Source organism: Pseudorca crassidens, chromosome 19 (genome assembly GCF_039906515.1).
Source record: "Pseudorca crassidens isolate mPseCra1 chromosome 19, mPseCra1.hap1, whole genome shotgun sequence".
Classification (NCBI taxonomy): domain Eukaryota; kingdom Metazoa; phylum Chordata; class Mammalia; order Artiodactyla; family Delphinidae; genus Pseudorca; species Pseudorca crassidens.
Window position 1 is genome coordinate 10,597,990 of NC_090314.1, and position 24,323 is coordinate 10,622,312.

The 24,323-nt window shown below is 54.8% G+C and overlaps 1 protein-coding gene across 1 annotated transcript in view; it reads left to right on the plus strand.

The window, feature by feature from the left end:
• Positions 1–24,007, plus strand: part of PIK3R5 (phosphoinositide-3-kinase regulatory subunit 5) — a 73,448-nt gene extending 49,441 nt beyond the window's left edge. Inside the window, exons 6-19 of the mRNA XM_067714198.1 lie at positions 11,567–11,636; positions 14,341–14,515; positions 15,107–15,260; positions 15,904–15,987; positions 16,264–16,957; positions 17,076–17,232; positions 17,529–17,654; positions 18,174–18,302; positions 18,460–18,553; positions 18,736–18,812; positions 21,115–21,208; positions 21,321–21,403; positions 21,857–21,969; positions 22,074–24,007. Coding sequence (XP_067570299.1) covers positions 11,567–11,636; positions 14,341–14,515; positions 15,107–15,260; positions 15,904–15,987; positions 16,264–16,957; positions 17,076–17,232; positions 17,529–17,654; positions 18,174–18,302; positions 18,460–18,553; positions 18,736–18,812; positions 21,115–21,208; positions 21,321–21,403; positions 21,857–21,969; positions 22,074–22,221 — 2,198 coding nt within the window. The 3' untranslated portion in view covers positions 22,222–24,007. The remainder of the gene's footprint in view (positions 1–11,566; positions 11,637–14,340; positions 14,516–15,106; positions 15,261–15,903; positions 15,988–16,263; positions 16,958–17,075; positions 17,233–17,528; positions 17,655–18,173; positions 18,303–18,459; positions 18,554–18,735; positions 18,813–21,114; positions 21,209–21,320; positions 21,404–21,856; positions 21,970–22,073) is intronic.
• The last annotated feature ends 316 nt before the right edge of the window (positions 24,008–24,323 follow it).

Here is a 24,323-nt window from a genome sequence, read left to right on the forward strand (position 1 = left end):
GTGGGGCAGGGACCATGCGGGCAGGAGGTTTCCGGCTTTTCTGTGACCCCCCTCACTTCATATCGTGCAGCTCGTCTCTGCCCGTGGCCTGCTTCACAAGCCTGGAGTCCCTTTTCATGGTTCTAGTGCTCTGTGTCTGCATCAGCATCAGATGGCTGACGGCAGCAAACACCGGCAGTAACCCAAGGAGGGACTCTTAGGGGTAGCTGAGCAGGGGTTCAGGGCAAGGAGACCCCGCCTCCTGGCCTGTGCCTCTGCTCTGGTTAGCCAGGGGGGGTCTCTGAGGCTGCCCAGGTCAGACAGAGAAGCCCACACACAATGTTGACAAGAGGCCCTTGTTTGTTCTCTTTACCCCGGAACACGTAGCGGGATGCATGTGTGAATGGACTCAGTTCTGGCCGGGGAAGGTGGCTGGTACCAGGAATGAACAGGTAGATGGGCACCACGACAAGTGTGGGCGAGGGCCAGGTACTGTCCAAGTTTTCATATGTGGATGCTGAAAAGTAGTTCTTGAGAAGTTGCAGGTGCTATAGCAGACGTGAAAATGAGGTCTAAGAGAACTATTGTAGAGCCAGAAAAACACAATCAGGTATGATTTACTGAGAGGTGGTCCCGTAGTAGAGTAATTCATCCCATCAGTAGCTCAAAGGAATAAAGTCACACAAACATCCCAGTAGATGCCTCTGAAATGTTTGATAAAATTCAACTTCCATCCATTCCAAATAAAAATATTTAAGGTAAAAAAAAAATGAAAAAAAAATTCAACATCCATTCCTGATATTCAAAGCCCCTCTAATATGTGGAAACTATTAATATATGGAAGGGTCCTTAATAAGGTAACAACCTTAATAAGGTAACAGCTAGCAGCGTTTCCATTATTAAGTCAATAATCTTCCTCTTCGTGCTTGTAGGTATTTTGCCCATGAAAAAGAAAGAAAGAAAGAAAGAATATTTCCTCTTTCAGGAAGATAAAATTTTAATTAGATAGAGATCAAACAATTGCTTTTCTGTCAAGACTAAGAGAATAACCCAAAGCACTGTCAGACTAGTAATCAGGTAGCTAAGAGCTTTCTTCTATAATAGCATCAACCAGTAAGAAAACATAATGTGGAAAAAAAAATTTACAATAGCAACTAAAAATATAAGATAAAGACGTGAATAACCTACATAGAGAAAACAAACTTTACTGAAGGATAAAAAGTTTAAGAGACATTGCTGGGTTGAATCAATATTATAATAACATCAGGTATTATGGAAATAAATGTAAGTGCAGTCAAAAATACCAATAATATTTTTTTAATTTAACAAAATAAAGTCTATTGGACAGAATAAATGCTGTACAGTGGGATTTATTAGGTACTTATGTATGCTTAAGGAAGAGCAAGAATGGGATGGTTCTCTACTAGGTCTTTAAAAGTACTGTAAGGCTATAGTTATTAAAATAGTACACTGTTGGTATAAGAATAGAAAATTAATGGAACTAAATAAAATAGCAAGGAACAGATTAAATGTATAAAAATGTATTATATGCAAAGCAGCATCCTCAAATCAGTGATGTAAACAATTGGTCATTTTATAAATGGTATCAAGGTAATTGACAGACCAAAAAAAGGAGGGGTTTAAAATTCTATCTCAAAAAAAAATTGAGTTCTATTGCAAACATAAAAATAAATTTCAGATGGATTAAATGTTTAAGTGTGGAAATCAAGACCATAAAATTTAAAAAAAAAAAGACCATAAAAGTAATGGAAGAAAAATAGGTTACATGAGCCTAGCTACAAGGATGTTCATTGCTGCATTCTTTTTAATAACCAATTCCAAAAAACTTAAATATTGTACATAGTTGAATATATCGTAGCAAAGTCATTTGGTGGAATCCGCCTCACTTATTAAAAATGAGATCATAGAAATAAGGTTACTGAGATGAAAAGATGTTGAGTAACGTGTTGAGTAAAAAAGCAGGACCGGGGTTTCCCTGATGGCACAGTGGTTGGGAGTCCGCCTGCCAGTGCAGGCGACACGGGTTCGTGCCCCCGTCCGGGAAGATCCCACATGCCGCGGAGCGGCTGGGCCCGTGAGCCATGGCCGCTGAGCCTGCGCGTCCGGAGCCTGTGCTCCGCAACGGGAGAGGTCACAACAGTGAGAGGCCCGCGTACCGCAAAAAAAAAAAAAAAAGGCAGCCCCCCACCCCCCGCCATACTAAGTATGTTGTAATCCCGTTTTTTTTTTTCTTTTAAATCTGTGTTTGCACCAGACCCTGTTTAGTATTGGGAGTGTCTAAGTCTCATCATGTGCATTAAATACACACAGGACAGAAGTACCAAATCTTATTCCCTAATGATTCAGGGACCCTAGAAAGCACAGGACTGAAGCTTTATATGAAAATTCCTTTGGAGAGGTTTATGACTTCCTTCCCCAACTGATCATCTAATTTGTCTGCCCAACCAATCAGCTGATCTGTCGTCTGCCAACCAATCAACTGATCTGTTTGCCTAACCAATCAGCTGATCTGTCTTCCCCCAGCCAGTCAGCTGTCCGTTGTTATAGGCTCTAAGAGCTGAACAGGCATAGGCTAGGGTAGCCAAAGTCTACCCATTACATGGACCTTACCTCCTGGTAGAGACTTGGGTGGAAGCATTAAGAAATCAGGAAGGCCTTCAGGAGAAGGGGTTGGACTAGGAAAGGTGCTGAGACACATGGTGAATAGACAAGTCAGGCAACCTAGCTTTCCCAGGCACCCTAAATGAACAAACCAATTTAATCTCTTTCATTCCCTTGCTCCCCGCTACCCACCCCCCAAACAAACAGATCTAGATCACTTCTGGGCTTCTTGCTGGTGACCAGAATTCCTTTAACAAGAACGCAAAGCTTTTCTTCCTTTCTATAATGAGACAGAAAGGATTTAAAATGCAAATGCCTTGGCAGGACCTTCAGTCTCTACCAAAGATCTAAATGAGTTTACTTTGAAATGGGTAAAGGAGAGGTTGTCCTGGGGGAGGGCTGTCTGTCACCTGCGTGCAGGGGGACCGCTTCCCAGTTTCAAGTGGAACCAGCTGTCTCCCCTCAGCTGGATGCACGCTATGCCTTGAGATGTTTTTGTGGGCAGCTAAGCAGGAACTCAGCTCCGAGCAGCCCCCAGCGAGCAGATGTGGGGCCAAGGGGCGGATGCGGGCTGTGGGGAGGCCCGGACTCGGGGACGTGGGGTTCTAGGCTTGGGGGACATGAGCCAGGCAGAGCAGCAACTGGAGATGGAAATGGAGTGAGGGTCCTTGGACTCAGAGCAGGGAGGACTCCTGGCACCCTAGTCGTTCACTGCTGAGGGTCTTCCCCTGGACCTTGCCCCTGGGACCATGTGAGGGCTCAGGTATGCTGGGGACCGAAGCAAATGCCTGGAGGGGGACGCTCAGGCCAGGCTGTTCATGCCAGGAACGCCTCCTCTTCCAGGGAAAGCAGAACCGAAATAGGAAACCATTAGCTCTTTCTTGTGTCAGAGAGTCATTTTCAAACAGTTAAAAAAAAAAACCTAGCACTCGTACAAATGTATAGCGAGCCTGTGTCAAAACGCATTCAGTTCGTTACTGAGGGGACCAGCAAGGCGGGAGGGCTGGTTTAAAGGAGGGTCTGAGAAACTGAAATAAATTTCTCATGTAAGCCACAAAAAGATGGCAGAATTAGATACAAAATTAGTTAACATCATATGGGGGAATAAAACATCATACAGGGGAAAAAAATCCTTTGAAGTTATCCTTTATAGTGAGCAAAAATTACTCATCTCACATCCACAAGTGAACCTCTAACTTCACAGAACCTGAGCCCTCATGAATAGCAAGTAGTAAATTAAACCAAATTAGCTCCTTTTACATAACCCTTAAGTGGGCTAGTTAGGAAGTGCTTTGGTGTGATTTTGTAAAGGCACGTGGTAATCGTTTTGCCTTGTTGCTGAGTTGCTCCATCTCCAGTAACCCCAGCTGAGAGAGGCAATAGGAGAAAGGGAGAGGGGCGGGGATGGAGGCCCCGCGACGAGCTCTTGGGGAGAGGCTGAGTCTGAATCACTTGGTGGTTACCAGTACTTTGTACTAGCCCATCGCCGTGTCAAATCCTGGGGCTGTGGGGCCTCTGGCAAGACATTTACCATCATAGGAACCTCAGTTTCCTCATCTGTAAAAATGGGCGTATATGAATGTCTCCCTCTCAGCAGTTTGTGAGGATGAATGCTGGCCTATATTGATTTCCCGTTGCTGGGGACAGTAGGGTTTGGGGTGATATTCGCTTAATAGATGGATTTTGGCAAGGTCACAGGGAGAAGATGACAAGGGACCTGGGGAGCTGGGCCCTCCACCCATGGAGCCTTGGGGAGTCAGTTGCCATGGAGATGAGGGAAACAGTTTATCCCACTTTGATGTGGCTGGGTGGCAGAGGAAGCGGGCAGGTTATCAAGCCTGAGGGCCTCCCCCTTCTTCCTGACTCCACCCCAAGTAGGGTCGCCTACTGCCTCCATCTGGGGGTGGCAGGAAACCTCACGTCAGTGCTTCCGGGTCCTGCCCACCACACCCCTCTTGAGTTCAGCCCGTATGTTTGTTGAGTATTTACTCTATGCCCACACAGCTGTGCAGACCATAATACTTGTCTGCAGAGAACTGGTCTGTCATCCTGAGGGGAGACAGTGAGCATCATATGTGTGGGTCTCTCTGCAGTTTTCAAAGCACCCAAACCTCCATGATTGTATCTCACCCAGACCACAGCCCTGTGGAGTAAGAGGGAAAAGCAACATTCCTCCCATCTTGTGCGTGAGACAACCGAGACCCAGGAAAGTTTGATGGTTCTTGCTTTAGCTATCAAGTCAAATGTGAGAGAAGGAACACGGGCTTTCGGATAACAAAGACCTGTGCTTTGTCACTTACTAGCTGATGACCTTGGACAGGTTACATAAGCTCTCTGAGCCTCCTTGGCCAAAGTAGGACTGCGTTCATAGTAGCTCTATTTACAGTAGCCAAGACACGGAAGCAACCCAAGTGTCCATCAACAGATGAATGGCTAAGGAAGATGTGATACACACACACACACACACACACACACTGGAATATTACTCAGCTATAAAAAAGAATGAAATAATGCCATTTGCAGCAACATGAGTGCACCTAGAGATTGTCATACTAAGTGAAGTCAGACAAACACCAATATCACATGATATCACTTAATGTGGAATCTAAAAAAATGATACAAATGAACTTATTTACAAAACAGAAACGGACCCACAGACATAGAAAACAAACTTATGGTTACCAAAGGGGAGGGGTGTGGGGAGGGATAAATTAGGAGTTTGGAGTTAGCAGATACAAACTACTATCTATAAAATAAACAACAAGGATCTACTGTGTAGCACATGGAACTATATTCAGTATCTTATAATAACCTATAATGGAAAAGAATCCAAATCACTTTGCTGTACACCTGAAACTAACACCACATTGTAAACCAACTACATTTCAAGTTAAAAAAATAGGGCTGCAATTGTTGATGATGGTGACGTTGATGCTGAGGAGGAGGGTGTGATGAGGATGATGTCGATGCTGAGGAGGAGGATATGATGAGGAGGATGAGGATGAGGATGTGTTGAGGATGATGATGTTGATGAGGATGATGAAGCTGATGAGGATGATGTTGATGAAGATGAGGATGATGGTGTTGATGATGGTGTTGATGACGATGATGATGCTGATGAGGATGATGTTGATGAAGATGAGGATGATGGTGTTGATGACGATGATGATGTTGATGAGGATGATGAGGATGCTGAGGATGAGGATGACGGTGTTGATGACGATGAGGATGTTGATGAGGATGAGGATGATGATGCTGATGATAATGATGATGGGGATGATGATGATGAGGATGATGAGGATGAGGATGAAGATGAGGATGCTGCTGCTGCTGCTGCTGATGAGGTTGATGCTGCTGCTGCTGCTGGTGTTGATGATGATGATGTTGATGAAGATGAGGAGGATGATGCTGATGATAATGATGATGAGGATGAGGTTGATGCTGCTGCTGCTGCTGCTGGTGTTGATGATGATGATGAGGATGCTGCTGATGCTGCTGCTGCTGATGTTGATGAAGATGAGGAGGATGATGCTGATGATAATGATGATGAGGATGTTGATGATGAGGATGTTGATGATGAGGATGTTGATGATGATGAGGATGTTGATGGCAGTGATGGCGTTGGTTGCCTTCACTGAGGGCTGACAGTGCATTCAGCACTGCTAAGGGTCAGTGTCATCTATCCTCAGAACATCCCCCTGGGGAGTTACTATTATTCCCATCTTTCAGGCGATGAAACTGAACGCCAGACAGTTTAGCTGACCCATAGTCACATAGCTAACAAGAGTTCTACCACTTGAACTCATGTCCATTTGATTCCAGAAACCATATTCTTTGACTCCAAACACCACATTCTCATGTTCACATGAAGCTGTGTTTCTACCAAGAGGCATAGGCAGGGGACTGTGTGTGATGAAAGGCCCTGGGCAGTCCCAGCTGGTGAGCACTCTCCCCCCTTGGGCAACTTCTCCTGCCCTTTTTCCTTTCACTGAGCAGGTGCCCACCCTTTGACCTCCTTTCAAAGCAGGAACAAGCCTGGATTAGTCAGTTTTGTCTCTTAGCTGGTGGCAGGTGAATTCTGAATGTTCTTCAGTGGCAGTATGTTTCTCTGGGACATGATTGATCAAAGAATTTCCATTTTATACTTTTTATCTGTGATTATGGAATGAAAGGTTTACACCCCTTGAAAGAACATCAAACGTCATTGGCTGTAGGTGGGCCTCTGTGCCGTCGTTACAGAACGAACACTCTGACACCAGATGCGTGGGGTTCCCCCACCCACCAAACGGCTCTCCAGGCCCCAGCTGGGTATCCAGCAATTCAGTTCAGTTCCGACCCAAACTACCTGGAGTCTGGCAGACCGTACAGGCTGAGGGCTCAGTGCCACAGACCACCCCCATTTCAGATGCCAAGTCTCTTACTTCTGACTGTCCAGCTATAAATCGGGGATTCCCATGACCTCCTCCTCAGGTTCTTTAATTTGCTAGAATGGCTCACAGAGTTCAGGAAAACACTTTACTTCCACTGACTGATTTGTTATAAAGGATATGATAAAAGATACAGATGGATAGCCAGATGAAGAAGTACATAGGGCGAGGTCCGGAAGGGTCACGAGTGTAGGGGCTTCTGTCCCTGTGGTGTTGGGGTGCATGACCCTCATGGCACATGGATGCACTCACCTACCCAGAAGCCCTCCCAACCCCATAGCTTGAGGTTTTTATGGAGGTTCTATTATGGAGGCATGATCAATTAACTCTTGGCCATTGGTGGTTAACTCAGCCTCCAGCTCCTCCTGGAGGGAGGAGGGGAAGGCAATCACGTGGTTGGCTCCTTCAGGCAACCAGCCCCCATCTAGAAGCTACCTCGGGGCCCACCAAGTGCTACCTCATTGGCATAAACTCAGGTCTGGTTTAAGGGGGCTCGTGGTGAATAACAAAAGACACTCCTCTCACTCGTCATCACTCACTTTCCTCAGGAAAACAAGCTTTAGGAGCTCTGTCTGAGGAACTGGGGTGAAGACCACATATATTTTTCTTATCGTATCGCAATATCACGGGGAGGTTTGAGGAAAAGAGTGGAGGGCACCTCTTCCAGAAATCACAGGCTGTGGTTGGTTAGGACTTAGCCAGCTGCCTATAACAGCCCACAATAACAGTGGCTTAAACTCATGAGGGTTTGTTTTTCTCTTACATTAAAAAAAATCTGGAAGAAGGCAGTCCAGGGTTGACACAGTGGTCCCACGAACATTCTGGACCGGCCTCCTCCCATCTTTCTGCTCCACCATCCTTAGCAGGAAACATCGTCCTCAAGTCACTTCATGGTCTAAGATGGCTGCTGGAGCTCTGGCCGTCATGCCCCCATTCCAGTTAACAGAAAGGAAGAAGTGAGGGGGGGTTGCAAAGAGGGGTCTTCCAGAGGCACCACCCAACTCCTTCTGCAAGGGAGGTTGAGAAACGTGAGTTATCAGCTGGGCACATTGCCCCGTGTCCGGTTGGTGAAGAAGGGGGTGGGTGTTGGGTAGATGCCCAGAAGTCTACCACGTGTGACTTCCTAGTAAGAGGGGCTGGAAGACCTGGACTGGTCCTGCTGGGTGACTATCAGCAGGGTGCTGAGAGGGCTGGGGTGGCAGGCCTCACCTCCCCCACCCCCAGGCCTGGAGACTGTGCCAGGCTGAGGCCTCGTCCATCCCCCGGGCTGTTCCGGGGGGTCACTGCAGCATATTTTTTTTTTTTTTTTTTTTTTTACATTGGCCTATTTATGCCAAGAACCAAATCCCCCTCTGCGTGCGTGTAGTTCTGCCCAGTGGTTTCCTTCCCCTGTGTTTTCCTCTCACCTTCCTGACCTGGCTCAGGCCACACCCCTTCCCACCCTCCACATCCTCCCCGCCCTGGATTCATTCACACCTGAGGCCGTGCCTCACCTTCCTGCCCAGGGCCTGCTGAGACCTCACGGCCTGAGTCCCCGATTCCCACAGACTCTCTAGAACCCAGGCCCGTCGCAGAGATGAAGGTCAGGATACTGCTGCCCAGGGGACCCCAGAAGGGAGGAAAGCATAAGAGGAAGCCAGCTGTTGGGCGGGTTTATGTCAGGGTCCGATGTGGGTCGGGACAGGAACACAGCATCGTCTCCTGCTGGGACTGACATGCAGCTAAGGCGGGGCCTCTCCTGTCTCGTGCCAGCCCTGAGGACTCTGTGGAATCGTGGCGCTCGCCTGCTCAGGGGAAGATAGCCAGCAAACCCGGACAACGTTCTTGTTGCCCGCCGCACGGATGCCCAGGCACCGTGTCATGCCCTCAGCGTGGATGTTCTGTGAGAGTGTCGTTAATGTGGTACCAGTTCCTGCTCCGTGGCACCAGGGTGATTGTCACGCATCCTCTGTCTTCCTAGTCAGCTGTCCTGAGCAGAATGGCCATTTCTAGTCACCACTTTAAAAAAGGGAAAGGGGGGGGGAGGGATAAATTAGGAGTTTGGGATTAACAGATGCACACTACTATGTATAAAATGGATAAACAACAAGGACCTACTGTATAGCACAGGGAACCATAGTCAATATCTTGTAATAACCTATAATGGAAAAGAATCTGAAAAAGGATACATATATATATATATACACATATATAATTGAATCACTTTGCTGTACATAACACGAAGTTATGTACAACTGAAACTAACACAACATTGTAAATCAACTATACTTCCATCAAAAATAAAATAAATAAAACAATTTTAAAAATTAAAAAGAGGGGAAGCTCAGGAGGATAAACGAAGCTCGGTTACGAAGGGGCTCACGTGCCTGGGCAAGGCGTTTGACCTTCACCGTGGCTGCCCACCATCGGCTCCCAACTGCCAGGACCCATCCCTTGCCCGTATGAGGGGACCCTTTCCATTTCCTACGTATTAGGACCTGACACGGAACTGCCTAGGTGGGTTTTTTGTTCAGCCCTTGGGCCAGCCTTGGTCTAAGAAAGCCAGTCCCAGAAAAGTGTTCCCGTCTGCCGAGATGCCCAGGGCAGGAGGAGTGAAGGTCAAAGGGGGAGAGGCGCCCAGTGCCCTGAGGCTCCCCAATAAGTGGAGGTCCGTTATCAAGAGAAGCCAAGGGGGCTTTCCTGCTGGCGCAGTGGTTGAGAGTCCGCCTGCCGATGCAGGGGACGCAGGTTCGTGCCCCGGTCCGGGAGGATCCCACGTGCCGCGGAGCGGCTGGGCCCGTGAGCCGTGGCCGCTGAGCCTGCGCGTCCGGAGCCTGTGCTCCGCAACGGGAGAGGCCACAACAGTGAGAGGCCCACATACCGCAAAAAAAAAAAAAAAAATCCAAGGAGCGGGGAATTTGATGGGTGTCTCTGGGAGAGGGGTAGAGAGTTTCAGCTGATGCTGCTGGAATCCGGGCTGTTCAGCACCGGCCAACCAGCTCTGGAAACAACGCCCTCTGGGTCCCCCACTAATACAACAAAGTCAAGCAAACAGCAGCTCCCAGCGCTAATGATGTCATAATCCCCAGATGACACCATTAAAGCATCCTAAGATACGCAGGTGGAGAGATAGAGGATGTTAGAGGATGTTCCTCGTCATGGAGACTAAAGGGAAGAGCAGGTTTCAAGGAGAAAGTGGTCAACAGCACCCCCGGGAGTGTGGCCCCGGCCTGCTCTAAGTTTACAGGGGTCAGAAATGGGGGCGGGGCGTTCACAGGGTCAGAAATGGGGCGGGGCCGGCAGCGGGTCAGCAGCGCGTGCGTTACCCGTTAAAACCATTAGCTGGTAAAAGAAAAGTGTGACGGGTCAAGAGAAGACTTTGCTCTCTGTGTGTTTTGGGGGGTAGGGAGACCTGGGGTGCGGGGGACACTCCTGCAGCACTTTGTTGGGCGTTGAAGGGGCCACGAGGGGACTTTTCTCTCTCGTGTCTGTGAGCGGCCACCAGATGGCGTCCTGATTCCTCATAGTAATCCCTGTTTCAGGGACTTTCCTGTCAAAATAGACGTAACATTAACATCTAAACATGTGACAATTACCTGGAAGACACACCAAGTGAAAGGCCCCCAAAGCAAAGCAATTAGGCCCTAAGTTGGAATACTGTAAATTGGAAATGTTCGGCCATTTACTAAACAAAAGACACGGCCCTTCTGTTCACAGCCGTCTCTAACCCCGGTCTTGGCTTTCACTCCTCCGAGGGGCAGCCTTTCTGCTCCCAGCTCACACCCCGGTCCACACCCGGCAGGGCCCCTGTGACGATGTCCAGACTCTAACAAGGAGGCTGCCTGCCCCCCTGAATCCCAGCCTCATCAGTGAGGAGCGCAAGCCATTGTGTAACAGCCTCAGCATAGTTGACGCAGAACTGAATACGTACTTCTCCAGCTACAGAATTGAGTCAAGTTGCAGGGAAAAAGGGAAAGCTCTGGCTAGTTTCTTCTCAGCACGTTTGAATCAGAGGTGACAGAGAGGTGGATGAGGCCAGAGAGGAAGGCGGGGAGGGGGTCTTTGGTGCAGAGGCTCAGCCCTAGAGAGGGGCAGCGCCGGGCAGGACCACGGGCCCCTGAGGGCCCCCCAAGAGCATGTGGGAAGCGGGGCCGGGAGGCCGAGGGGGAGGCTGGGGGTTGGCCGGAGCTGAGGCTGAGCTGAGGGGTGCCTGGCACACCCACTGCAGGAGGTCACCCGGGACAGGGTCTGCGGGGACGGAACCAGGACCAGCTGGATAGCAGGAGACCCGGCCGCTTCAGGGGCCTCGGTCTCCTCCCAGGGTGCCCTGCCCTGTAGTCTCTGAAGAGTGAAGCTTTGCAGGGCGGGTGGGGCCTGGGAATCAGACAGTTAAAGACCCTGGTGGCAATGGGCCTGATCTGCCCCTTGTCCTGACCCTCATCCGGGAACTCCCAGCCAGATTCTCCAGAGCCAGGCTCCTGCGAGGTGCAGGGCCATGGCTGCTGAAGGAACAGGTAAGTCCGTGAGCTGTTCTTTTGTGTTTGTTCTTTTGGCCACAGGAATCTCCTACCAGCGACTGGTGAGGGCCGAGCAGGGCCTGTCCACTAGGAGTCATCGCAGCTCCACTGTGTGAGTGCTCTTGGGGAGGGAGGAGTTTGGGGGGGTGGGGTCATGTTTTGTGCACAGCCTCTTTTTTCAGGGCTAAGGGTCTTTCATCAGATTCCTAATTGGGTCTGAGACTTTAAAAAAAAAAAAAAAATGGAAAAGGTTAAAACCACCTGCCTTGGGCTTCCCTGGTGGCGCAGTGGTTGAGAGTCCGCCTGCCGATGCAGGGGACACGGGTTCGCGCCCCAGTCTGGGAAGATCCCACATGCCGCGGAGCGGCTGGGCCCGTGAGCCATGGCCGCTGAGCCTGCGCGTCCGGAGCCTGTGCTCCGCAACGGGAGAGGCCACAACAGTGAGAGGCCCGCGTACCGCAAAAAAAAAAAAAAAAAAAAAAAAAACCACCTGCCTTGATTGTGCCAGGTGCTGAGCGAACATACATTACCTTACTTTACCCCCAATTTTCAGATGAGGAAACTGAAGGTCAGAGAGGCCAAGTAACTTCCCCAAGGACACTCAGATAGTGTCTGAGTCAGGATTTGAGCCTTAGACTTCCTCAAAAGCCAAGGCTCTTTCCATAATGTCTTTCTGCCTGTTAGTAAAACAGTGTTTTTCCAAACTTTTTTGACTGGGACCTACAATAAAAAATGCATTTTATATGGAAGCCTGGTGTGTACACACACACACACACACACACACAGAGCTGAGACAAGTTTTAGGAAATGAAAGTCACCTTCTCCCAAGGATGAGCTCTGATCTCTTCTAGTCCATTTCACTTAAAAGGCTGTTCTGGTTGTGAATCCCTGAAGTGATTTAGTTACCCACCCTTGGGTCCCCGCCTGTTGGAAAAGCATTAGAGAGGAAGCCTCCATTCCAAGGACCCTCCGGCAAGCCTCCAAGCATGTGGGTGCCTGAAGACCCCAGCCTCCACCAGCTCAGAAGTTCTAGTCACCCCCCCCCCCCATCCTCAGTCTGAGGGTTTCACAGCACATTCACTGAGCAAACGTCGGTTGAGTTCCTTCTCGGTAAAAACAAACAGAAAAGCTAGTGGTAGATTTTGAGAGAGACAGAAAGGGCATAAAAAATGTCTTGTAAATGTTGGCTTAGTAAGTAAGCAGGACCCTGCCAGAGGGCTGAGGCAGGTGAACGGTGGATTCTCGCCAACGCCCTTCTAGGTACTTCCTGAGCCCCGGGCACTGTTGCAGGCATCACTCCATCATACAGGCCTTTTGTTAACCCTGTGAGAAAGGTATTTTTTAGATCAGGAAACTGAGGCACGGACAGGTTCGTAGAAAGAGCTACGAGCAGAGAGTCGGTCTCACTTTGGTTTTCTGTAGGTTGGGAACAGGCGTGCAGAGGAGGTGCAAGTGGTGAGGGCCCGGGTGTGGCTGGCCTGGTCCTGTATACAGTGGAGCTCAATGCATATCCATGAGGGGATGATCCAGCAGTCGGTGAAGGAGGAGGGCTCAGTGAGGGACCGTTTACTTGAGCCCGATCCCTTTTTCTTACAAATAGAGAAGTCAAAATGACATCCTTCCTAAACCCTGGGAACTCTGACAGGGCCTGGTCCCATTCCTGAACCCTGGCCACAGGGCCGGCTCTGGGACCTCTGTCCACAGACACTGGCAGGAAGGCCAGCTGCCTGGTGCTTCTTGGCACTGGGTTTAAACACAGCACAGATTTGTGAGAGAACGAGAGCAAGTGTGAGCAGTTCATACTAAAAGCCTTTACAGGTATAATACCGCGATGTCTGGAATACCTTCGAGAAAATGCAGTGATGGGGGTTGGCCGGGGTGAAATGCGAACAGACGTATGTTAACTGTTAACTGAGTGATGGATCCTCAGGGTTCACGATTCTCTCAACATTTGTGTATGTCTGAAATTTTCCGTGATGAAGACATTTAAACACTGGGATCAAGAGGGAGCCCAGGGTCCAGGGGAAGAGGAGGCGGGGGTGGGGCGTGGCTGGGTGCACCCTCCCTCCCCCAGCCCGATGCTGGCCTGCATGAGGGCTTTGGCAAGTTAGAAAGGGCATCCCCTGTAAGCAGAGGAATCAGATGCAGCCCTGACTTCGCTCTCCTTCCTCCTGGCAGATGCCACCCCACACCCCGACCCTTGGCTTGAGGAGCAGGGCTCGGGCTGAAATTTCAGGCCACACCACACGACGGCATGTGGCTGTCCCGCTGTCCCCTCCCAAAATGACCGCCTGACTTCCAGTCAGCTCACCTAAAATACAATCCTTTTCTACGTCATCTCGCATCTGTTCAGATATCCTGTAGGAAAAATGTTTTATGTAAAAATTAAGGTAGAATTTATTTGTGAAAATTGGGTTCAGTTTTTTAAGATTTTTTTGATGTGGACCATTTTTAAAGTCTTTATTGAATTTGTTACAGTATTGCTTCTGTGGGTTTTTTTGGGGGGGGGGAACGGGTTTTGGCCCCAAGGCATGTGGGATCTTAGCTCCCTGACCAGGGATCGAACCCTCACCCCCTGCACTGGGAGGAGAAGTCTTAACCACTGGACCGCCAGGGAAGTCCCGAGTTCAATTTTTAAAAGGTCTTTGAAGACCTCAGCTGAAAACTACTCAAAAGTAGATCATAAGCTTTTCCCTTGGAACTGGGACCCCTGAGACCCCAGCCTCTCTCCTGGCCTCCGGGCCCACGTGGGCTCTGTGGCTGCCCTTCCCCGCCCCCGCGCCCAGTACCCATGGCCGGTCCTCTGTGTCCCCCAGCACCGTACTGTTGCTGAACCCGGTGGAGGTGCAGGCCGAGTTCCTCACCGTGGCCGACAAGCTGAGCACGCCTGGGCACTCCCCGCACAGCGCCTACACCACCCTGCTCTTGCACGCCTTCCAGGCCACCTTTGGGGCCCACTGCGACCTCCCAGGTCTGCACTGCCAGCTGCAGGTATGTGTCTGGGACCCTGGGCTCAGCACCGTCCCCTCCCGGCAGAGCACCTCTCTGCAAAGGCAGGGTCCCCTCTCTGGTCCCTCTGCGCGGCCCGGGTCCATTGGCCTCCCTCGCCCCGAGTGATGTGGCAGGGAAGTCGCTGGAGGGCTGGCCTCATTGATTGGGAGGTTTCTATTGTGCTGGGTCCTAACCCAGGTGGGTGGCACCCTAGACAGTGGGGCTGGACACAGCCTCTGAATCCAGCGTGGACTGGGTGGTACAGGACTGAGCTTTAGACTGAAGCTGGAAGCCCTGGGGTCTAGTCCGAGCTCTGTGACAGGTCAGCTGTGTGGCCCTGGGCAGCGCCCTCCCCTCTCTGGGCCACAGCGGTGAGCTCTGAAGTCCCTCCCAACTCTGCAGGGCTCTGGCTCTGGGTCTTTCTTTCTGACCACTTCTGGAGAATAGGGACTGAGTGAGAGGCCTGGCTCCCTGCTCCGCCGTGGGTGGTGGCAAGCTATGAGGCTGGGGACGGACTGGTCGCCGGGAGCTCGAGAAGTCGGGTGGCCGAGCCATGGTTCGGGAGCAAGCCTGCCTCCCCCTGGGTTTCAGTCCAAGACCCTGGCAGAGCTCGAGGACATCTTCACGGAGACGGCCGAAGCACAGGAACTGGCGTCTGGCATCGGGGACGCAGCGGAGGCCCGGCAGTGGCTCAGGACCAAGCTGCAGGCGGTGGGGGAGAAAGCCGGCTTCCCTGGGGCCTTAGGTGAGGCTCTGGGGGGTGAGGCCCATTTCCCCTGTGGCCCTGGTAGCCCCCCAGGTGAGCAGCCCCGGTTGGCCTGGTGCTTCTGTTTCACATAATCATTCAGGGACCCAGGTTCTCTGACACCTCCTGGCTCCAGCATCCCCGAGGGTGCAGCTCCCGTCTGCAGGGTTAGGGTTGGGCTGCCAAGATCGCCACTGGGGCGGCCTGGGGGAGGAGGAAAAGAGTGTTGATCAAGGGCAAGGGGCTTCGTTTTCACAATGAAGACAGCGTACCCCTTTGAGCCACCTCAGTCACGTGGCCCACCTTGCCCCGGTGGGTCTGGGAAACGTCTACTGTAGAAGAAGGGATGCCTGATGAGAAGGCGCCATGGTCCTCCTGTTCGAACCAGAGGCACGGAGGCTGAGACTGGGCCACATTCGTGCAGCTCACGAAAGGGCATCTGCCTGCTGGGCTCGAGAGAAGCCCTCTGGCCGCGGGCCAGGCATCCCAGCTTCCAACTCAGCCTCGGCCCACCCGGCTGCGTGTCCTGTACCGGTCCTCTCCCAACTCTGGCCTCTCCTCCAAGACGGGGGGTCTGGGCTGGCCCATCTCAAGGCCTCTACCCAGCCCTCACCTCCTGCCCCTCCCTCCCTCGTTCCTGCAGACACTGCACAACCTGGCAAGCTCCGTACCATCCCCATCCCTGTCGCCAGGTGCTACACCTACAGCTGGAGCCAGGACAGCTTCGGTAAGCAGCCCGCTGGGGCCCTCGTGGTGCCCACCCCCCAGACTGCCCGGGCTCTCTTCCTCTGCAGCTGCCTCTCACCCCCCCCCCCACCAGCCCTCCCACCTGAGCAGGCTCTGAGCAGAGCAGGGGGCAGGGCACTGGGCTGCCCTCTGCCCTCCTTCTGCCCTCTGCTCCCCAAGTTCATTCTGTCTCAGCCTGTCACCCCGCCCAAGGGTGTGCAAGAGGGGTTCCAAGGGCTCGGACACCCAGACGGCGTCTCCCCTTGCTTCCCTGCAGACATCCTGCAGGAGATCCTGCTCAAGGAACAGGAGCTGCTCCAACCAGGAATCCTGGGGGACGAGGAGGACGTAGAGACCGAGGGGCATCGTGCCGAGAGGGACTCGCTGCTCTCCACCAGCTCGGCAGCCTTGCACGACTCCACCCTGTCCCTTGCCTCGTCCCAGGCCTCGGGACCCAGCCTCTCCCACCAGCTGCTGAGCTCCTTCGTCTCGGGCCTCTCTGACGGCGTGGACAGCGGCTACGTGGAGGACAGCCAGGACGGCTCGTTCGAGTGGCCCAAGAGGCCTGGCAGCCAGGAGCGCCGGGCCCACCGCAGGCCCGGGCAGTTCAACAGGATCTATAAACTCTTCAAGAGCACCAGCCAGCTGGTGCTGCGCAGGGACTCCCGGACCCCGGAGGGCAGCCCGGACGGCGCCCCGCCCCTGCGGCGGGCCGGCAGCCTCTGCAGCCCCGGCAGCCCCCTGGCTGGCCCGGCGCAGCCCCCGGCCCGGGCCCAGCGTTCCCGCTCCCTGCCCCAGCACAAGCTCGGCTCCCAGCTGCCCGGCTGGGCCCTGGCCCCCGCCTCCCGTCACCAGCGCCGCTGCCCCTTCCTGAGCGGGGACGAGGACCCCGGGGCCTCCACGCTGCGAGTCGTGGTCTTCGGCTCCGATCGGATCTCGGGGAAGGTGGCCCGGGCGTACAGCAAGCTGCGGTGAGAGCCGAGACGGGGCATCGGTCTGCCCTGGGCAGCAGGGGCAGCGTGCTGCCGGCGGCCTCTGGGCTCCCAGAGGGACCAAGGGCCTCCCTTCTCACCATCTTCCTCTCGGCAGGCGGCTGGAGAGCAACCGTCCGCTCCTCACGCGGTTCTTCAAGCTTCAGTTCTTCTACGTGCCCGTGAAGCGGAGCTGCGGGCCCAGCGCCAGCCCAGCCCCTCGGACCCAGACGCCGCCGCTCCCCACAGACTCCCCGAGGCACCCCGGCTCTGCGGTAGGTCCCCGGCCCTGGGCCCAGCAGGGCGGCAAAGCGAGGAGATGTAAGCAGGCCCCAGTCACCGGAAGGGGGTGTGTAGGGGCTGCCGCCTCCTGCCTGGGCCTCCGTCCCGGGCGTGGTCCCTGCCCTGCACTTGGCCCGACGGTGGGCGGGGGCACGTTTTGCTGTGTGACATGGACTGAGAGTTGTCAGACCTCTCCAAGGGCGCAGAGAAGCTCAGGGTGGGGCTGCAGGTGCCACCCAGGGCCCCGAAGCTCTAGGGTGGCTGGGAATGACTCTCGCCCCCGCCCCAGGAGCTGGGTGCAGCCCCCTGGGAGGAAAGCACCAATGACATCTCGCACTACCTCGGCATGCTCGACCCCTGGTATGAGCGCAACGTGCTGGGCCTCATGCACCTGCCCCCTGAAGTCCTGTGCCAGGTAAGCGGCCCCTTCCCTGGGTGCAGGTGGAGGGCCCTGTCTGTGGTCACCCAGCCTCACTTTGAAGGCCCTAGTTTGGGACATCCAGCTTGCGGCCCCACTGGAGGACCAGGGCTCACTTGGGACCGAGCAAGGAGGGTGGTTGGAAGCAGGGCTGAGCTGAACCCAGGGCTCGGGGGCCCAGGGAGGGGTCACCACACCGAGAGGGAGGGGCCCTAGAGGGTCCAGTTGCCTTAGGCTTCAGCTCCCTTCCTCAACTCCCAGCTTTGTCTAGCTCGGCCGGAGCCTCCCTGGAGGCCCATGGGCCAGTGAGGGAGGGGCGGAGGCCAGGCTGTGGGTCCTCCCTTGACCATTCTGTTTCCTGCTCCCGTCTCACCGTGCCCCTCCCTGGCCCTGTCTGCCTCGGGATCTCTCCTCTGTGTGTCTGCACGTCTGTCTCTCTTCCTCTCATCCTCCCTTTCTCTCTCCCTCTCTGTCCACCTGTCCCTCGGGCTCGGGCTCGGCCCTCCCAACCCACAGCAGTCCCTGAAGGCTGAGTCCCGGCCCCTGGAGGGCTCTCCTGCCCAGCTGCCCATCCTGGCGGACATGCTGCTCTATTACTGCCGCTTCGCTGCCCGGCCGGTGCTGCTGCAGGTCTATCAGACTGAGGTAAGGCCTGCCCTGCCGCCTGGCCCCACCTCTTCCCCCAGACTAGCTGCAGGGCTGCTCCCACACCTGGGCAGCCAGCAGCCCTGTGCTGGAGCAGCCTGTGCCGGGGGCCCCTCCTGGAGGTCCATGCTGACGCCCACGCTCCTGCCCTCTCCAGCTGACCTTCATCACCGGGGAGAAGACGACAGAGATCTTCATCCACTCCCTGGAGCTGGGTCACTCTGCTGCCACACGCGCCATCAAGGCTTCGGGTGGGCTGAGCCCCAGTGGAGGCGGAGCTGGGGGCTGACACAGCGGAGAGAGCGCCCTGGGGAGGAGGGGTCCCAGGGCGGTGGGGCAGGAGGGACAAGAAGCGGGCAGGGAGGCAGAGCCCGGGGCCTGTGAAGGGCGCTGGAATTAGAAGGAGCAGAGGGTCTGTCTGTGTGTGGCGCAGGTCCTGGCAGCAAGCGGCTGGGCATCGACGGCGACCGGGAGGCCATCCCTCTAACACTGCAGGTTATTTACAGCAAGGTGAGACGGGCCCCTCCCCTCCGGGGCCTGCTCCCTGTGCCGCCTCCCCAGAGCCAGCCCCCTGTGTTCCCCGGGTGGTCTTTAGGCTGGAAGGCCGCGGCAGGCTCCCCAGGCTCTCCTGGGTGCTGAGAGAAGGGGGAAGGAGAGGCGGTGGACCTCCCTCTCCCGCTCTGCCTCCAAAGCTGCCCCCGCCCCGGGCTTCTCCCCACTGCTGAACGTGCTCAGCCCTTCTGTGAAGCGCTGGGGCCTGGCCTCAGGGCTGGGGGTGAGAATGGGGCAGAGTGAGGGACAGGGCAGGGACTGCTGTGCCTGGTGGGGGGAGCTGGGGGGGTAGCCCATGAGCACACCCCGGCTCTGGGCCACGACAGGCCCACCTCCCGGACGGGCAGCCTCCTACCTTCTTCCCTGCCTCCCTCCCTCCCTCAGCAATTTGAAAGATATTTATTGAGCACCTACTCATGTCAGGTTCTGTGCGGGGCCAGGCCCTCCCTCTTAACTTCTCTCGAGGAGGGAGACAGACAATAAACAAGGAGACAAAAAGTGCCCAAGGTAATATTAAAGAGAGGCAAGCGATGACAAGGCAACAAAAGGGCTGGTGGGACAGAGACAATAGGATTCTTTCCATGTAGTGGCCGAGGAGGTGGGCAGGGGCACTGACACTCGCTGGCTGCTGTGTTCCGGGTGTTTGTTAAACACCCACTGCGTCCCGGGTGTTGTTCATGGCACAGGAGCGTTCACGAGAGTGAGCGAAGCTCTTACAGTCTGGAGGGGTTAGATGATGCCACAACATGTATAATTACAACTGTGACGAACAGATGAGGGAGAGGTAAAGGGTTCTGTGAGAACCCTTAAGGGGATTGTTCAACCCAGTGAGGAAAGTTAGACAAGGTTCCTTAAGGAGGGCCATCGAGTCAATGTTGGAAAGAAAACCAGGAGTTAGTTAAGTAGGAAAAGAAGAGAGACGTGCCCTCCAGGTAGAGGTGATAGCATGCGCAAAGGCCCTGTGGTGAGGGAGAACATGAACATCAAAGGGCACACTGTAGGAGGACCAGAGGGGCTGGAGCAGAGACAGTGTTGGGGGGAAAGGATGATGCGGTGAAGCTAAAGAAATGGGCAGGGCTGGAATGCCAAGGGCCTTGGTTCAATGAGAGGAGTTTTGTCCTCGTCCTAAGAGCAATGGGTATCCTGTGAAGGGCTTTCAGTTTGGGGTGTGGCAGGATCAGATTTGAGGTTTGGAAGCCCCCTGTGGTGGCTCTGTGGGGAATATCAGAGTGGACCCCAGCGGGTGTGGGAAAGCCAAGTCAGAGGCTCCCGTGGTTGTCCAGGCGAGAGACATGGGCAGCCTGCACTAGGGAGGAAGGGAATGGGGCTTATATGTGACTCACACGAGCAGCAGGGCTTAGGGGTGGATCAGAAAAGGAGAGGCTCCAACTCCTGGATTTCAGCCTTCTGCGACTGACAGGACCATTTTCTCAGAAGAAGCCCAGCTCCAGTGGGGGAGTGGGTGTGGGGCATAGTGGGTTCGAGAGGGAAGGAGAGACCAGAACAGGCAGTGGGAGGGTGGGCCTGAGCTCAGAGGTGAAATGTGGAGATGGGTGTGTAGGTGGTCATGGAGAAAGGGCCACGGGTGATGCCCCCTCAAGGAGAAAGTAGGAATAACAGAGCGGAGGCCCCAGGAGAAGCTCCTGACACCTGCGTCCTGTGATGGGGGCAGAGGAGGGTGATCGCGCAAAGCAGAGGCCCCAGCCAGGCTGGCGGTGGGGAAGCCAGGAGCGTGCCGCCGCGGACGCCCAGGAGAGGGGAGGAGTGAACGGGATGGCATTCTCCTGTAAGGTCAGGCGAGCCGAGGACTGAGGGTGCTTGTGGGTTTGGCAACGTGGAGGTCCCTTATGAGAGAGACATTCAGACAAAGACCCAAAGAGGGGGCTCCAGCCCAGCTCTGCCTGGGACCGCCTGCCCGTGAGCCTGTCTCTCCCTCACTCGGGGTTCAGAAGATCCTCAGACCACCCCTCGAGACGTTCTCAGCACTCGCACCCTACGACCCAGTCGCCAGGCTGACCTGTGGACCAAGCCAGTGACCTGATGCTCCTCTCTGGAGCCAGTGAGGTCTATATAGGGGTCAAGGGGCTCTTGGTGAAGAAGCCGGCAGGCTCGGGTGAATGAGAGCGAGCTTCCTGGGTGTGCTGGCTGCAGGCGGCGCCCTGTCGCTGGCCGGCCTGGAGCCGCTTCTTCAAAGAGAAGGCAGGAGGCACGGGGGGGGCGGGCATGCCGCTGAGAGGATCTGGCTTTGCTGCCTCCCCAGGGGGCCATCAGTGGACGCAGTCGCTGGAGTAACATGGAGAAGGTCTGCACCTCCGTCAACCTCAGCAAGGCCTGCCGGCAGCAGGAGGACCTGGGTGAGGGGGCAGGGGGAGGGGGAGGGGAGGGGAGGAGGACAGGAAGGTGGAGGGGAGGAGGGGGAGGGGGGGTGGGTTCCTGAGCCTGGCCTGAGCCACCCTTGCCCTTCAGACTCCAGCACGGAGGCCCTGACGCTAAACCTGACAGAAGTGGTGAAAAGGCAGAACCCTAAATCCAAGAAGGGCTTCAACCAGGTAAGAGCTTTCCTCTCCTCTCTGTCATCCCCTCGGGAGACTTACTGGGCGTGTGCGTGTGTGTGCGTGTGTATGCGGGGGTGTCCAAGGGCTGTGCTGGGGCCTGTGGGTGGGAGGGTGCGCACCTGTGGGGCTCCGTGGTGGCCTCCAGGGCAGCCCCGAGTCCAAGGCGGAGTGGCCTCTGTGTCAGGGAACCCGGGCTGTCACGGTGAGGACAGTGGGGTTTCTCCTCCCAGGACACTTGCTCCTTCCAGACTCAAGAAAGGGCAGAGGCTGGGGAGGAAGCGGGGCCCGATGGAGGGACCAGTCCCCTGCAGGCCCATCGCCTGGAGCGCTGGTGGCCGAGCTCCTGCCCCACCCCCTGGGCCCCGTTGGGCGGTTCCAAGGGAAGAAGTTGCCGAGGGCGGCAGCTCTGGGGCCAGGGCTCCCAGCTGACCCGGGCCTTCCTTCTAGATTAGCACGTCGCAGGTCAAAGTGGACAAGGTGCAGATAATCGGCTCTAACGGCTGCCCCTTCGCCGTGTGCCTGGACCAGGACGAGAGGAAGATCCTGCAGAGTGTGGTCAGGTAGGAAAGCGGGGGCCCCCCGGCTCTGCTGCAGCACCCACCCAGAGGCCTGGAGGGAGCTGGGGGGGTGGGAGGCCTGCCCTGACACCTGCCCTGCCCCACAGGTGTGAGGTCTCCCCCTGCTACAAGCCGGAGACGAGCAGCCTCTGCCCCCCACCCCAGAGGCCCTCCTACCTGCAGGCGCAGACGGCACCCGACCTCTGCTCCCTGCTCTGTCTGCCCATCATGACTTTCAGTGGAGCTCTGCCCTAGCGGCCCGGCACCGGCCTGGACAGCGAGCCCGGGGGCAGCCTCCTCGGAGCCCCTCCCTCTTGGAGGGCCTCGCTCCCCGTGGAGAACTGGACGACCCTGTGCTGGGTCAGGGTCCCGCTGTGGGCCCTGCAGCAGGCAGGGGGCAGGGGTTAGGGGGTTGGTGGCGCCTCCGGGCTCTGTCTGGGAAAGAAACAGGCATTAGGGGGAGGGGCCTGGCCCTGCAGCCCCTCAGATCCCTCAGGTAGAAAGGAGAAGGATGGGCGGGCCTGGCCTCTAGTGTGGTCTAGGATCCTTTCTAGAAGAAGGATCTGAGGCTCTGGTGCTCTGGGGTGTGGTTTAGGCCTCCTCCCCCAACCCTTGGCCAGGCCCACCCCTTACTTTGTCAGGGACTTGGGGAGCCCTTGGAGTCTGGGATTTCAGTCCCCCTACTCAGGGGTTCAGGTGGTAGAAACGCAGATGCGACTCTTCTGACCTCAGTGCCGTCGCCCCCATCCCACGCCCCTGTCACTCACACACACACACACACACCCCCTTTCTCTCTCTCTGGAGCCTCTTTCTGGATCGAGATCCCTGGGAGACAGGACGAGCTTAGATTCAGGGGCGGCTCAGTTACCTTCTAGCTAAATGACCAGAAGGAAGTGAATTAGCTTCTGCGAGTGTCCCTTTCCTGAGCACTAAGATGGGGGGATATAAGACCTCCTTAAAAGGCTGAGACAAAATTGTCTGCAAAGCACCTGGCTCAGCCGCAGGCTCATAGCAGGTCCTCAGTAAAGGTCAGCGGCGTCGCCCCTTCAGCCCTGACTCACCTGTCGGGCGGGGGCTGGGGAGGGGATGCTCTCGCTGCTCTCGCGATGCTCTTCATTCCCTCCTTTCCAATTCACCGATGGGGCGGGACCCAGACCGAGGGGGTAAGGAGCCCTCAGTTCTACCCTCTGAAGGAGGAATTGCCTTCACCAGGGTGAGAGGAGGGTTGCACACGAGCCTTCACCTCCTCGTCTCCCAGGTTGGCCCCTGTGCCCCACTTCCCACCTCACTCCATTGTGTGGGAAATCTTCCAGCCCCACAGTTCACTGGCACCATTGTGCCTGGGCAAGTTCCCAGAGGAGTAGAGGATGGACAGCTGAGGGGAAGACGGCTGATACAACGTGAGAGCCCAAAGTTTTAACTACGGGGTTGCAGTGGTTTGAGAAGCTGGAAGCTGATGTGGGCTAGGATGGTAGGCGGAGGGCGGGCCCGGGCTCGGGATTTGGACTCGTAGAGGTGGAGAAAGTAACCACGGAAGCGAGACAATTGTATTCCGCACAGAACCCCTCCTTCCCGTCCTGCTCCGGCTTCATCTGCTCCGAAGGTTCTGGGCTTCCAGGAGCCCACGAAAGCCCAGCCCAGAGTACTCAGGACCTGAGAGAAGTGGACAGAGCGTCTCTGACCACATATGGTCGCCCGTCTGCTGTCAAGGCCATCTGTCCTTGCTTCAGGCGCCAGACAGTGGCTGGCAGTATACCTTCAATATTTTTTGTTGTGTGAGCTGGTTGTCTGACAGCTGTTCAAGAATAGACGAGTGGAATTTAATATTATTGTCAAATAAAACTTGATGCCTCTTGGATTTAATGACTTACGGTTATTTTCCCGCTAGCTGGCTAGTTCACGTCAATCACTTCACATAGAGTGGAAATAAGATTCTTGGGGGGTTGTTTTTATCTTTTTGTAATTTTCCTCTCCATCAAAAATACACTTGTGCCGAAATTTTCTGCGTAAGCCTCATCGTGCTGCCGAGAGGAAGGGAAGTGAGATCCTTGCTGACCCTCTGGACCTGGGGCTGTTATTAGACTTGGCTCACAGGTAGGGAGAGGAAAGGAGGCGAAGGGATGGTGGAGGACACCTGTGACCTGGGAGAAGTAGGGAAGCACCAGGCTTCCAGCACAACCACGTGGGACGGGGGAAGAAGGAACCGTGAGAGACTTCAGCTCTGTATCAGCTGGCTGTTGCAAACATGAAAGCACACCTAATGCTCGATGGACTACAGCTGTGATCATTTAGTCTTGCTCGTACATCTACAGGACATCTGGGGATCCAGGTGGCGCTCAGAGTGGCTTGGCTCCAAG